Below are 16089 nucleotides of genomic sequence, written 5' to 3'. Positions count from 1 at the left end.
TTCCTTTCTTGGATTAGATTCTTCACTTCCTTACAGTGGCTTTTCTTACCTTTGTTGCCGTGGGTGCTTCTAGAAAGCTGGCTCTGTTCAGTTCAGGAGAAAGGTTTGGGAGAATGTAATAGAGAGGAACATGAGAAGCGTAGGCATGCTGGTCTGGCCATATGGGTAGGTCTTCCAGATGGTCTTTCCTTTCAGTTTTGTGTATTCTAAGAGGTGCTTCTTACCATATAATTTTGCTGTTGTTGTCATTTCAATTAATGGCTTGACCGAGTGTACTCTAGGTCAGGTTGATGGTTGGACTTGGAGATCTTGAAGATTGTTTCCACCTAGACAGTTTTATGAATCTATATCTTGGAGGTGATTACAGTGATGTATTTCTTTGCTAAGTGACTGTGATTTATTTTTAGAAATGTGATTGTGTGGATAGGAATAAAAATTATATATGCATTGCAAGTAATGGGTATGTATTTTGCTGAGTACGTGTTTTTTTAGATTGTTGCAGAGCAGTGATTATGACATGGTGTTTTAGTGTATGTTATCAACTGTAGCAGAGTGTTAATTAAGAATGATGTAACCTGCAGCTCCAATTATTAGTATTGTCTGTTTAGCTGGACAGGAGCAGTGCCTTGCTTTAGTTACTTTGAAAGCATCAATAAGGATGGTAAGATTAATGTTTTATTTTCACATCTGCTCATGAGACAGTTTAAAAATCCTGAAGTTTAAAATGCAATAGAATGTAAACAAAGGGACTTCTGCTCATTTACATGTTAGCCAGATTTGCTGATTGCTGTTTGAACCTAATCTACCATCTCTTGCTGCATTAGCTACAACAAACATTACATTTACATACTGATTTCTTATTTTGTTTTAATGTAAATAATCTGTAATTACAGTAAATTTGGACTTCTGTTGACATGAGCTTGTATAAATCCGTAAGTTTAAAATGGAAATGTTAATTACCTTGTGTCATGCCTACTTATACAAAATTCTGAGGTTTTGGAGAATTGTTGTGGCTGAGGAAGATACTGCCTATTAGGGAATTCTGAATGCATTTCATTTAAAAAACAAAAACAAAACTGAACTGAAATGAAAAGGAATATTTGCTGATCACTGAATAAGGATATACTTTTGGTTTCAAAGCTAAAAACATTACTAAAATGTCAAAGAAAAATGCAATTTAGAATGCAAAGTATTAAACCAGTATTAAATGAAGGCATCAAATCGGTCATTTAACGGTGGATGCAACTATTTATTTTATTTATTAAGCATGTCAGCACAATAAGATGTAGAAGCTTAAAATGTAAACGCCACTACTGATGTCATCTTTCTTCAGCATTGTGTAGGGTGAACAGTAGCTGTCCCCTTAAGTCTAGCATTAATTGCAGTTAAACATTTTTAGGCTAAATATTGTTTCTTTTCATGTATTAGACTTGCTGTTTATAAATTTTGCTGTATTAGAATTCAGATGGAGAGCTTGTAAATAAGCTCATTAGTGACTTTTAATCCTGTTATTTGAGTGAGTGAAAAAATTTCTTGCAGTTTCATTTGCTTGAAATTTCAGCTTTAAAGAGGAACATTTTTGTTTGCACATCATGCAGTTTCAACCCCAACTGACTCTTTGGTCCATCGCTGAGGTTCCTGCTCATTATGATAATGCTGATAACCAGTGCTGTAAGGGCAATCCATATGTAATCCTAAACTGATCCAGTTTCTCTTGCTAAATCTGATCAGAATAAGGACTATTTTCTTTTGCTTTCTTTTCAGACTTGCTTCTTTTTCCAGATGTAGGCAGAGTTTCTATAATGGTTGATTGATGCCTAAAAATACAGTCAAGTTCCCTTGCCTCCTGTGCTGACATGAATGTAATCATTCAGCTGAGGAAAAAAAAAAAGTAACATTAACCTATCAGCAAATGCTTTTGAAAGCTAGAGTTTGCAGCAGGGGGGAAGCACTGCTGATAAAAGTGGCCTACTTTAATTCTGCTTCTAGAATTTGATTTCCTTTCACCACTAATTAATCCTCAGATTAATTAAATTCTGTTAGCGTTGGTGGCAAAAAAAAAAAAAAAAAAAAAATTCTTGCCTTCAACGGGAACTAGAGTTTGACACTGATTTTTTTTTTTTTTTTTTTCCTTCATCCTCTCCTCCTCATCTCTTCCTTTTCCTTTTCTCTTTTAATTCAGATATTTCATTTGGAAGATGGTAGCCAACTAGTAACGTTTGAAGGAAACCGAAACTGCTGCATACATGGATGCAATAATTTTAGAAAATTGCATAGTGTTCAGAGGCAGTTATATACTTCTAAAAGAAAAAAATAATCAACTTGCTATCAGGAGTAGTGTCCTGCTTAGATAACTTTATACTGTACATTTGAGCATGGCTTGGGGAATTGAATTTAGGAGGGACCTACATGGCTGGTTCTCCAGTGGCGTGTTCAAATCAACCCCATCCCACAGAGGAGTGTGGGCACCTATTGCCCATCAGGTGCACTGACAACTCTTCCTCTCCATGACTTTTTAAGGTATGGTCCATCTCTTAGGGCTTCCAGACCACACAGGTTTGAAATGGGAGCTCAATGGATTGGGTCAATTGAGCAGTGCATTTCTGTGTAAGCATTACCTGGCGCAATTTCTTTACCTTATTTTTTTTGCAAAAAAAGGTGAATAATTGACCATGCACTTGAATTGCTAACACTTGTTAAAACAATTTTTTTAGTCAACTTCTTAAGCTACCCTAATTTTCAGCCTACTCTTTGTACTTGGCTATGAATAAATACAGAAAATTTACTTGCTCACAACTATGCTGTTCTCATTTAGAAACCCAAAATGTAGAGGTGTAAAAATCTTTAGTTACTTTGAAGCTTTTAATTTTAAGGCACTTCATTTAATGATAAGTATGTTTTCCCCTTTGTAAGAACTTTCCACTGTCCACATCCAGATTAAGTACAGAAATTGACAACTTTTCCTTTGGGAATATCTATAATTTTCTTTTGCATAGTATATTTTGAATCTGGATGATATTGAAGCGTGTGTTTTATGCTTGCTTTATGGGACTGAGGGTGTAATCTAACTGGCCCATTTAATTCCACATTTACATCAATTATGAAATGAAAACATGAGTTGTGCTAACAGTTTGCATCTGCAGAAGATTTTCAGAAAGAGTCAAGAATAGCTGTAGCAGAGCCTTTGTGACAATAGAATCCACGTGCTGTAATTAATAATATTTTTAGGACAGTTATGTACATCAGTTGCCTCCAGTACTTGCTTGAAAACAAAGAAAAAAAGTCGGAATCTGAAAAAGCACAGCAGGATACTTTAGTTACTACTGAACATTTGCCAAAAGAAAATATGGTTATAGCAATGCTAAACTCACTAAGAATCCAATTAGAATTACCTGTGAAAATAGGCATGCAACTTTTCAGAGTCGTCTTTGTGGGACTTTAGGTATTTTTAAATTTTTCTAGCCTGTTCTTACAAGGCTGTGACAAGCAGAGCTGACTGCACATTCAGCATAGTTCACTTAATTCAGCTACATGCATGGTGTCTATTGTACATTAGAACATACTTAGCATTAACAATGATTTAAATTAGTTTTCTTTGTCACAAAAGTACGTAGAAGACAAGAGAACTTGCACTTTATGATTTTGTTTTGTAGTATGTGATTGTTATGTGTAAGATGTCACAGAATCCAAATTACGTTGCTGAGTGAAGATATTTTTGTAAGGTAATTTTTCTCGAGATGCTAAAGCAAATAATGCATCTCTTGCTAAAGCATCCATTGAGTATTGCATGGGCTCCTTACCATCTGAGCAGCCAAACTGCAGATCAGTAATTACAGTTGAAGGAATAACTAACAAATCAAGACTCAAATAATCTAGCAGTCTTTCTTGTCGTCTTGTATCTTAAGATACAGCTGAGCTCACCTGCATACTGAATTTGTCCTTTATTACTTAGAGAAATGGCATATTGAACTGTGATGAAACCAAGATCTGAAGGAAAAAAAAAGTTTCGCATTCTTGTAAGAGTGTGTTATAAGGAAAAATAAAGTAGATAAACTCAATTGAATTCCATCTGTTGCTGAATGGGTCAAGTCTGCATAAATATTGATTAGAAGTGTAGCATGTGGTTATAATGCAGTTTTGTAGCCTATATAAGTTTCTGTACACTGCTATAATTGCTTTCTCTATGACAGACGTCCTTTGACAGGAGATACTTACATAATTTTGTACCTAATTAATCAGGATGCGTTTCTAACATCTAGGTGTTTTGTTACTGGGAAAATCACAATAAACAAGTTTGTGACATAAAGTTGACCTCTTTAATCTGTATCTTAAGATTTTCATTTAATTCACATTATTATTAAAGATATTTGAATGTACAGTTAAAACAATTTGAGCAGAACTAACTTTTCTAAACGCTCAGTAACCCCAGGAGAAATTTTGCTGTGGTTAGTTTTCCACTTCTAATTAGCTAGGTTTATGTGCTTTGAAACTAAGTGGAAGAATTTCCAATTGATTTATGCTTCAGGTAACTCTAAGGAATTGAGAGCATGCTTTGCCTTGTTCTACTCACCATCAGTTTTTAATGTGCATTGTAGCTTGATACTTTGGTCATCAACATGCTTACAAGCCTGGTATTAATGACATAATGAGTGCTAAATAGACCTGATGTTTGTGAAGATGATGTGACTCTCAATTTTGAGAATACTTAACATTAGAAGAGCTTTAAAGGCTGCAGTCACCTTATTAAGGAAGGAGTTCAGGAATGGCTTTTGGTCATTCTCAGCATGCCTCCTTGCATTTAAGAGTGAAAAGAGAGATGATAATGTTGTGCCTGGACTTGTCCTTGTAGAGTTTAGGATACCCTGGGGTTCTTGCATCTAACTGTAAAACAAGCTCTAACATGCTTATCCCTGATTTTCTTGTTTTTCTTTCAACCATTTCAGAGCCCTGCAGGAGTCATTAAATCAAAACTACATGCTGATCATCACCCATCGAGAAGTCCAGCGGGAGTACAACCTCAACTTCTCAGGAAGCAGTACCATTCAGGAGGTGAGTGCTGTTTCACAGTTGAAGAATAAATGTAGCTCATTATAGCTAATGCCAGCTCTGCTAAAGACAGTTTCACATGGTCTTGTTGGAAACTCGTTTGTTTTATTAGTCTTCTTTTTAGTTTAATCAATTCGCTCATCAAGGTTACTGTAATTTGATCAAAGAACAAAAAGTTTTCTGTTAGGTTATACAGGAAAGATGCTACTTTTTACATTATAATAGCAAAAAAATCTGTGCAGCATTTACTGAGTTATTCCATAGTGATGAGAAAAGACATTTTATTTTTAAGCCCTTTGAATCTCTTGCTATCTACTCTTCGTTTAATCAGCTCCATCTTCATTTTATAGTCACCTCTACTTTGCTGGTTTTTATTGTAGTGCTCCAATTCTTACTGGCTTGGTAGTCTTATGGTTTCTTTATATAATGGATGTCACTGCTATTCTGTAGAATGGCCAGCAAGGGGTGATATTGTAGAGAACTTCTTCAGAATTAAAACCTTTAGGAGCAAGTATCTCTATGTGAATCTGGACCTTCTGAATTCAGAACAAGGAGTTGCTGTGTATTTTTCTAAGCAAAAGGTTCTTTTTTCTAATGCTTCATGGTGTTTCTAATGCCACATGTTTTGGATGTTGCTTTCCATATAACCCATTAACTTCTGGAAATACCACAAATAATACAGAAATGGGAATCTTAAGAATTCATATTATGAAATGTTAAGATTAAATGTTTGCTTTTATCATGAAATGTGTACTTGCTATTGATCTGACACTTCCCTCAATTTTCTAGTGTTAAACACATTTTATGGAAATGTTTCATTTGATAGGGTGACAGAATTATTTTAAGTCCAGCAATATTAGCTATCAGAGCATTATTCTGTGCAACATTGAGAAGTAATTACAGTAATTAATGTTTTCATTCTGAATCTTGTTATTCTTAAGATGTAAACTTTAATTTTCCTCTGTGTGGAAGTTTGTTTCCTGTTTTAGTTTTTTAAACCTTCTATGCTAAGTTCTGTTAGTTTTTTTAAATACAAGCACACAAATCTAGTTGCAGCAATTTGTTTCTTTGAGCAGTCAAACACTAGTCTTTAAAATTAGAGTCAATTATTTTAATCATTTATTCCCATAAATCTTCAAATTACTTGTAGTTTTAAATAGTGAGATCCTGAAAAAAATCACGCTTACTTGCATATTGCCAGTTTATTTGTTTATTTTTACGTATGCTGTATCAATTACTGGTTTACTGGTACCAGACTTAAAGGACCCAAAAAGCTGTGATGATGCATGGGAATTTAGGCTTTACATGCTGTTTACAGTCAACGTGTTAACAGATAGACTCAGCTTGATTTGTAAGTGAGTTATAATTTTCTCCCCTAAGGAAGCCAAAAAACCCACATACACCTACAACCTCATACCCATATTAGTATGAAGCATCAATCCTTTATTTGCCTTGTTTTTCTGTGTCTAAGTGTTACATCCAGTAGAGTGCATATCTTCATAATTTCAAAGGCTAAATGAAAAAAGAATGCTGGACCTTCTTGTGCTATTGATGGTGAACAGGTGAATATATCTGTCTGTGCAAAGTCTTGTAGAAATCCCTGGGGACTTGGCTGAGACAAAATAATTGGTGAACATTTGTCTAATTATTGAAAACAAGCACTATTTTATATGTTAACTCCCTAATGACCTTGTAATTTTTTTTTTCCTTTTAGCATAGATTGTAGGTTGTAATGAATGACTGATGAATTCACTTTGTGTGATTTGGAGGAGTTGGTGGTATCTTTCCTTCTTTTCTCTTACATTTTATTATCATTTTAAGAGACTGTCAGATTTTCTTTTTCCTTTACTCTCCCGTTTGCCCTTTAATAAATTAATAGTTTACTTCTGTTATGTTTTTGTAATCATGGAAAGCTTTATGAAAGTTGCAGCTGCCAACCACAAGGGGGCAGGAAGGACTATTCAATTATTACCTAAAAATACCGTTCAGTGTTTTCAAATTAGCTTCTGGTATATTAACAAAAAGGAGTATAATGGCCAAGTTATTGTTTGATTTACAGATAATTGGCATATTGCAGGGAGGAGACTTAATTTCACCCTTTTAAATTAAACAGGGAGATTTGAAAAGACATAAAATATTCATTAATGTTCAGTGATTATAAAGCAGTGGCATATATTTATTCTACCTTTATTACTGTTTCGATGGGAAAATACTGCAAATATTTCAGAAATCGAGTTGGCCATACTGACAAGTTGAAATGTTTAAGCAGTGTTAATGCAATCTTCTCACATGGTATATCCTATGCAGAAAGATTCAAAATGACTACATCAATTATTAAAAGAAAAATTTAAAATTCTAAAAATGTTCTACTGTTTGCCACAGTTGGGTGCAACTGTCTCTGTAAGGCTATTTGTTTGGTTTGTTGTTATCTATTCTGTAAAATTTGGAGTACTAATAGTATTGTTTCCAGGTGTTTCCAGTAAAAAAAAACAACAACCTACCACCCTTTGAAAACTATCAGAGATTATTGCGAAGAATTAAATGCAAAATCCATTGAGCTGTCAGCTCTGGTTTATTAAAGCACTGTTGCTTCAGTTTTCTGTGCTCACTGCATCGAATGTGATAGTAAGTGATATTTGGATGATTTGATGTTTCTAAAAAAAAAAAAAAAAACCTGAAAAGCAACTTACTATTTAATGGGGAAATAAACCAACCAAAAATTCTCTGAGAGAAGCCTTAAGCTCAGATCTGTTAGCACAGTTTCTCTGGTATTAAATCAGTAGCTGGATTTTGGATGGTTCTTAATTTTTTCTTTCCTACATGTTTTATTGACATCTTCAACTCTTCAAATCTTAAGATGTAATTTCTCAGTTTTAAAAAAAAGTTTCTGTCAGTTATATTGATGTGGACTCATCAGCCTGTAGGGAGTCATTGGAACTCAAATAAAAAATGAAATTCTCAAATTCTGTGTTGTTCCATTTATTATTTTTCAGTGACTTGGGCAGGGCAGTTGTTAACTTGGAAAGTTAACGATAACATGTTGGCCTAAATTGCAGATTAATCTGTGTCGCAGGTTTCTGACATCTGTTTGTTCTTGTAAAATTGCAGTATTAAATTAATTCTGGGCAGATACTGTTCTGGGAAATACCATGATTACTTTTTTCCATGATCCGCATTTTAAAGTGAAAATTAGTAGGGTTTGTGCCAGTTTGAAGACTGTAAATTAATATATTTCCAATGTATTCTATGGTTAAATAAGGGCAGTTATAACAAGTTGAACTGCTGATACTTGCAAGACTAGTGAACTTTCCATCTGAATACTTGCTCTTTATTCTGCTGAAATAATTTGTAGAGATTATCCCTGCTGAAGTATGAGAATTTTTAAATTTTATTTGACAAACCATGTGCTAAATATTATAACACATTGCCACATTAAGCATAAAAGATTTCCTGTCTATTCTTATGAAGTTAGTTAGAAATTAAGGTTTCTACTATATCTCTTTTGCAAGTTGTACTTATCTATTTGATAGAGGAGAAGGACTTCCTTTGCATAGAAGGAATATCTAAATAATGGAAAGCAAGTTTTTGTTCTCATCTGGAAGTATACACAAACTAATTTGCAGAAAACTCTTTGTCACAAAAGCATGCTTCAAAATTCATGTTGTTTAAGTCAGTGACATGGGGAAAAGTCTCAAAAAATCTTAACAAACTGGATATCTCCATCAAAAAACAGCTAGCGTTTGTCTGTTTTACTGCTGGTAGAGACTTTGAAGCCTTTTTTCTTATTCGTCTGTGCTGGATTACAGAAGTAACCAGTGTACGCAGTCTGTGGCTGCTAAAGGGTGGATAAATTGGCAGAATGTTGGACCTCTTGTAAATCAGTGAATTTTTTGTTGAAGTGTCCAGTTGAGAATACTAGGTGAAGCATGTACCAGGATTATAATTCCTGGTAAAACATAAAATCTGTGCAAACAATGCAAAGATGCGTCCCTAACATACAGGCTGCCTTTGCATGGCTGCATTTGCTATTTATTCCATTCCTTTAGCCAATAAAGTAATCAGAGGCTAGCGTCGTAGCATCCTGTCACCTGTGATAGGTAATATATTTGTTCTTTGTTCCCTATAGATTTACTGGCTAATGTGGAATATGAAAAGCAATGTATCCAATAGCACTGCAAGCAGGAGGAGGAACTGTGTGTACATAGAGCTGCTTGGGATGAGATGAGCTAGAAATTCTGTGCTGCCAGACCCTAATGATAGTTTGTATTGATTTAAAAAAAAAACTATTTTAGAGAAGTTGATGAATGCGAAACAAGATTCTAAAAGACTGTGAATGTTTATGCAGGCAGAAACCTTATTTAAAAGGTTTGAATAATTGTAATATGTAAATATAGATAAGCAGATGAATTACTTTCAATACAGAAAAAGATTTCCATTGAGAGCTTTGTATGTTTTTCAGATCAGATTTTTGATATTTGTACAAAATATTTTCAAACTCATTATTGTGTGAGATCACCCATAGTAAAGGTCAGACACTGACAGGGCACAACACGTATGTGTAGATCGTGTTCTTTGTAACTAATTGCAGTAGGATACATTTGCCAAAGATGCTAATATAAGTACATACATGAAAAGTTGTCAGATTTTTGAGTAGTTTAATTGTTTTAAAATAGTTACACTATTCTTAGGCAAGTAAAAACCAGCAGTTAGCAGATCTTTTTCCATATGCAAAGGTGCACAAACATCCTGTACTGTTGTTCTCTTTCTAACAGAGAAACGAGCAGAATATCTTGTGGCTATACATATTCATATCCTTTTTGTGAAAACTGTATGGTGGTGGTTTTTTTTTTTCTTCTGTTTAAAGCAATTTGTCAGGTAAAAATTCTATTGAATTTATTGTGAGTAATGAGAACAGTAAATGGAATTTGAACATCAATTGCTGCAGTAGCCTTGCTGTTCTGCTGGGGGAACTGAGTGCTGTCTGGCTAGGCTAGGTTTCTTAAACCAGCAGAGACAAGTTAATTTTTATACAGTATGATGATTTCTGATTTTTGGGGGGTAGGGAGAGAGGGCTTTTCTTGAAGAACAGAACATTGCGAAACTGAACTCTGTATACTGAGGGGGACCTGTGACAAACTTTCTGTAAGTTGTCGTGTTATCAATTATCTGAAAAAGAAGTTTCTTGGGAATTAAGGGGAATCCATCTGTTTGGTACCTCCTTGGATGTGATAACTTTACGAGGCATTTCAAATACCTTAATGTCTGCCTTAGAGATCTGTTTCCAAGAGATTGAGTTGATGAAGGCATACAACCATTTCTCTTTTCATACAACAGAAAATGCAATTGGAGGTAATGGAAGGGCTCTCTTTTACTTCTCTTTTAATTATGAGGCGTACTATATTCCTGGCAGAGCACGTTTCATAACCTGTAATTTGGTTTTGGTGGGTTTGGATGTGCACATCATTAAAGAAACGATCTCCAGTTATCAAAAACTGGTAAACATGGACATTTTTATATGCAAGAAAAGGCAGAGAGTAAATAATTGCACTGGTGACCAATACTGTAATAATCCTGTTTTACAATATGCACTTGACAGGTTGTAATAGTGCTAATTGAAGAGACTAATTCACACTTGCTTCATTCTATTCAAAGGCAAAATCAGCAGCTTGTTTTGCTTTTGACCAGATGGTCCTGATGAACACCTACTGTGCACTTTAAGTGCTTTACTAGAATTACAAAGGCTGGGGGCTGCGTCCGACTCAAAATGATTTGAGAAGAGAAAAAAACCTCACTGCTCAATGGATTTGGCGCAACTAAATTAATTCTAGTGGACCCATTACACATTGAGCCCCCTTTTCAAAGTGCTGAGCCTCCTCGTTTGTTCTGTAGCAATGAGAAAGTGAAAGGCAGATTACTGCAAACAGAAATAAAAAAAAAAGTGCTGTGAAAAGGAGAAAAGAGGCCTTGAAGCCTTTTCATATCATTTGGGTTTTTCAAGTGCGTTATTTTTGGGGAGGGTGGATGTATGAAAAGCCAATTGGAGTTTTTTTTGTTTTAAAGTGCGCTATTTAAGTACTATGAATATAAAAGCAAGAGCAACAGTTGACTGAGTTTACTGTGGTAAAGCTTTGTGTCCAAGGATGAATCAAATTCATTATAGTCAATGCTTTGTATTTTCATATGAATGTAGGGTTAGTTTCACAAGACTGTGTCTGTTTAGGATAATTATAATTTAATATTTTCCTTTCATAAAGTTATCACTGTAAATATCTAAAATTTACTGAAGGCAAGTTTTTTTCTTGCATAAATTTAGAAGCACTCAGAGTTTAAAACTCCAGTGGAAGCTGTTTAATTTCCAAAGGCAGGAGAGGCATGTTCCAGTGGCGCTGAAGCACAGATTATTATAACTAATTAGAAGTCACACATCTGTTAGCTTTCGATTTGTCAGTGCTGGGAGTTTTGTGTGCATGTTTATATCTCTCGTCTTTCTGTCTTTATTTTGTTCCCCGTCTCTGTTAAACTCCTGCCATAAATGTAGTTGGATTTGAGGGAAACTCTCAGAGGATGAGGATCAATTTATTTGAATTTGAAAGTAATGAGAAGTCATTGTTATAATTTTGATTATAGGTCCAGTGCTATAAATGCTCAGTCATGTGAGTTGTCCTTATTTTAGAAGTAATCACGTTGAATTGAACGGCTTTGCTCGTGTAATTTAAGGATGCTGAGGATTTTGGGGATCAAGACCTAATTTAAAACCCTGAATTTTTTGAAAACTGCAATTAAAACCATCACCCGCTATTCTGATTCTGAATATTTGCTGTTCTACTTCCAGAGGTGGGGAATTTTTATGCATAGCTTCTATCATAATGATAGCTATTAAAAAGGTGTTACCGTGAAATGACAAGAGAACCTAAGCAGCTTTATGAACATATTAAACAGCCACGTTCCTGGTTCCTGTGCTGGTTAAAGTGGGAAGGCAGTATCTCTATAAATACCATTTAGTTGAATCAAAGGTGGTGAAAAATTAGTTAATGTTTTTCATGATTAAGAAATAGTTTACACCTTGTAAATTAGTGTACCAAACCACAAATCAACCTTTCTATCCTATGTTAGTTATAGAACGAACACTCCTATTATTGCATGATATACACTTATATATAAAAAAATAAATCATTGAATTACTGATTTGTTTTCAAACATGAAATTTGTATTTGTGCAAATTATAGTAGGCTCAGTGTTTTCTCATGTTTTCCCATCAAACAACCCAATTATAAATAGTGAGGTGCTAATGAACTGTTGTTCTGGAAAAGTTTTTTTCTCTCTCTCTCTCTTTTTTTTTTTTTTTTAAACTTGAGTAAGAAAGGAAACACTTCACAATTTTAGAGTGTTTGCGTGGTGCGGAAATATTTGAAAACATTGTACTTATGTAAATTATGTTGGTGCTATCACTTTTAAATACACAACAGAAGCTGATCTAAAAACCTCTTCTGTTCATATGGAGTGCAACTGGAGCCTCGATGTTGTAAATTGCTCATTTAATTGGGAACTGATTATTTAGTTAATTCAGTCATACATCTATACATGTTTTTCAGTAAGATGATCCTTGAACCTAAATATGGGCTATAATAGTGCAGTCATTTAAGAGAAAAATAAACTTTAATGGAGAATTTAGGTGATGGGAATGTTTTACATAGCAGCTGCGGAGCTGAGAGACTGAAGTGATGTTAGCATCTTAACAATGGTACAATGACTGTACTGCACCGTACTGTTCTGTAATCATTACGCAAAGAAAACGGTTGCTATTTCAAGTGTGAATTATTAATTTCGTTCTCTGTCTGGTCCATATTGTCACAGTGAAACAGTGTGCTATGTCTTTAGTAAACCCATTACCTAAGGTTTTTCAGTTCTATTTCTATGCTTGTGTAAAACGTGAACGTAAAGTTAGTCTTTTGTATTTGCACCAAGAATCATGAGCATAAATTGAAGAGCCTTGCACTCATTTAAAGGATAAAATGGCCTCATAATCACCCTCAATAAATTCGTGTTACTGTTCTTAAAAAGGGTTATAGAAGCGCTCAGCAAACATTTGCAATAAGTGGCAAAATTTATGCCTTGCTTTGTGATAGTTGCGTGACCAGACAGTGGGGTATAGGATTGTTTTAAGGTTTTTACAGCTGCAGGCAAAAAGCATCTGTTCCTAGAAAAGCCTTCATTGTTTAATTTTGACACTGACTTTTCCATGCTGTTTGTACCAGTCCCTGGATTAGGTGCCACTAAGATAAAATTTGAGTTGCTCCCAAATACAGCTGTCACTCTACATAGCCTTGTAGCTTAGGGAAAGTAGACATAATCAAAACAAGCATTTTTTGTGCAAGGTCATCTCAGTCGACTGAAAAAGCTCCAAGCAGAGTTTTGACAATATTCTATCTTTTGAGTAGCTAGGCTATTAGCTTTTGTGTTTATTTAATCGTTCTTCCAGTGATTGCTGACATGTTTGAATGCCTCAGAAATAATGAAAGAGGGATTTTTTAAACTTCTCTACTTTTTCTTTTGCATGCACTTTATACTATATTTTTGATTAAGCAGTTATTGTGGTATTGCGTAAATGCTGTGTTAGCTCTATATCTCTACAGTGAAATGGAACGATTTAAAAAAATCAGGGAAAACTGACATTTTTGAAAAAGGTTCTTTTCCTTCAAAGTTTCCAGTGAATTAAAAAATGAAAGAGCATTTCATTTTATGTATCCCAGAGTTGTGTTAATTTCTACCCAGCTGGTCTAAAATGATTGATACAAAGCCAAATTTGTGACTGCCTGCATTACAAAGTCTGTAATTTGCTAATGAATTATGATAATAATCTTTCATCATACATGAAAGATTTAGACAAACAATTTACTAACTATATAGTTTGATCACAATTTTTTGGGTTTGTACCAAATCTTGAATCTACTTTATTTTTCTCAGCCTAGATTAGCAAACCAAAGTGAACTTCTTATAACCTTGTTTTGAAAGCAGTGGTGCTGGAAGGTAAGTAGAAATGACAGTGGACAGCTTAAGTGATATAACAGTTATAAGCACCACGATTAATGCATATATAAATGAAACCAGCCAGTGTTCAACTAGAGAAGCATCACGGTGTGTATTGTGCAAGAAATCGAGTCTGCTTCTTGGGACGCAGAAGTAAATTCAATCAAGTAGAAATGTTTCTCAGGTTAACCGTCCTTCAGGTGTGGTAGTGATGAAGTATCTAAAGCGTAGCTAAATGCATATGAAAAAGCTAGGCTTGAACAGATAACCAGATCCTCCAGAATTGGAGGTCATATGTCTGGGTCAACTTGAGTGAGGTTGGTGGCTACCAGTATGCCATGGCAGCAGAACAGCTGGCTTGTGCTGCACACCAAGGGCCTTTTGTGGAAACTGCTCGCACTGGGATGTGAGCGCACTGTAAGCAGGTCCCTTCTTATATGAAATCAACTTATTTTTGGTCATCTCAGAGAGTGGACTGTGCACTTTATGATCAAATGTTACTTTCCAGTTCTGCAGAACTTCTTTTGCATTGGATGTTTTGATTTTCCAATAATAAGCAACGTAGGAAAAAAGCCCAAAAACGTTTGGTTCAGTGCCCTCTGAGTGTTCTCCCATTTTGCAGATAAACTCTATTTTCTCTCTGCTCCTCTTGAGCTCAGTTCAGTTCAATGGATTTCAGAAGGTGATGTTTCCACTTGATCTAAACAGCTGATAGCAACTGCAGAACAGTTCTGTAAAGACTTACCTTTGAATTTGAATTCATTCTGTTTGGAAGAGGAAAAGATTATCAGGTGATACTGAATTTCTTGAGTTACCTACAGAAGCTTTAACAAATATTCTAGCAGGCAGCATAAAATATTTCTCATGTTGATTCTTGGCATGACTGCTCTGCCGTGGGTTGCAACACATAACTGTAGACTAAAAGTTAGTGTTTTGCAGGAAGATTTAAGAAGTAATGTAAAAAAATCTCCTATGGCTTAATCCTAGTTTACTACTCTTGGTTCATTAAAATTTAAACTCTCACACTGCTCAGACCTAACAAAATGTTCCAGTGAATTCCCATGTTTTTCCTTGGCCTTATGAGACCCATCTTTGGAATATTAACCTGGACATGTCTGTCTTGACAGTTTACCTTCTGCTCCAGGGAGAGAAGGTCTGTTGAACGTTCTGTATTACCAAAAGTGTATCCTATTTCACTGTTCTGTTGCTGCTGTTAGTGGAGGATGTCAGAGCTTCTATATTATTGTTTGTCTTAGTCCCTGCCCAGGCTGTCTTGTGGTCACAGTTCTCAGCTGTGTGCATAGGGGATGTTCTCAGCTGCAGTCTGGCCTTTTCTCTGCCAGCCCAGTGTCACTGCACAGAAAAAAAAAGAGCCAAGACCTTTTAAGTAGAGTGGGTGAAAGAGGCCGTTAGTTAAAGCTGAAATTGTCAACACTTCCCAGATTAATTTAAGTACTTCTTATGCTCCTACTTTTGAATTATTCAGGAATAAGTGATTCTTGCCTTAGAAGAGGAACTTCTTTTGGGTAAGCACAAGCAAGGAGTTTGTTGAAGATATAGAGGGGAGATGCTGAACTGAAATTATGGTACAGATAAACTAATGTTTGCACACAAAAATAACCGTCAAGGTTTCTTAAACAAAAATTACTCTTAGAAATGCTTAGTTCACTAAAAAGTAGTCTGACATCAGAAATGAGTGAAACAAATTTGAGAACACTATAAAATCTGTAGTTTTCTGTTTCTCCTTCTCTTCTCTTTCTGAAAGAAAATGCAGGGAGATTTTGGGTGCTGTGCTGGGTACTGATGCTGAAACATCAGCTCCTAGGTTTCATAATCTGTTTTCAATTTCCTTTTGATGGAAGTGTAGTAAGATATGTACAGTTAGGCTGTGTGATACCAGATGGTCAGATTTTTTGCCATTTTAGAAGTACAACTTTCTAGGAAGGGATTTTATCACTGCCTGGCAGACACATTGTAGAAAAATAGTAATAGTCCTTGTTGGTTCTATTTTTTTTT

The 16089-nt window shown here is 35.1% G+C and overlaps 1 protein-coding gene across 2 annotated transcripts in view; it reads left to right on the top strand.

The window, feature by feature from the left end:
- FAF1 (Fas associated factor 1) overlaps nucleotides 1–16089 on the top strand; it is a 144600-nt gene that overhangs the window by 37131 nt on the left and 91380 nt on the right. For both annotated transcript variants that reach the window (XM_090146655.1, XM_031602222.2), the window contains one exon: nucleotides 4944–5049. In XM_090146655.1, coding sequence (XP_090002781.1) covers nucleotides 4944–5049 — 106 coding nt within the window. The remainder of the gene's footprint in view (nucleotides 1–4943; nucleotides 5050–16089) is intronic.

Source organism: Phasianus colchicus, chromosome 9 (genome assembly GCF_987193195.1).
Source record: "Phasianus colchicus chromosome 9, bPhaCol1.hap1.1, whole genome shotgun sequence".
Lineage (NCBI taxonomy): Eukaryota > Metazoa > Chordata > Aves > Galliformes > Phasianidae > Phasianus > Phasianus colchicus.
The sequence above is the reverse complement of the archived record's forward strand: the minus strand, read 5'-3'. Positions and strand labels throughout refer to the sequence as shown.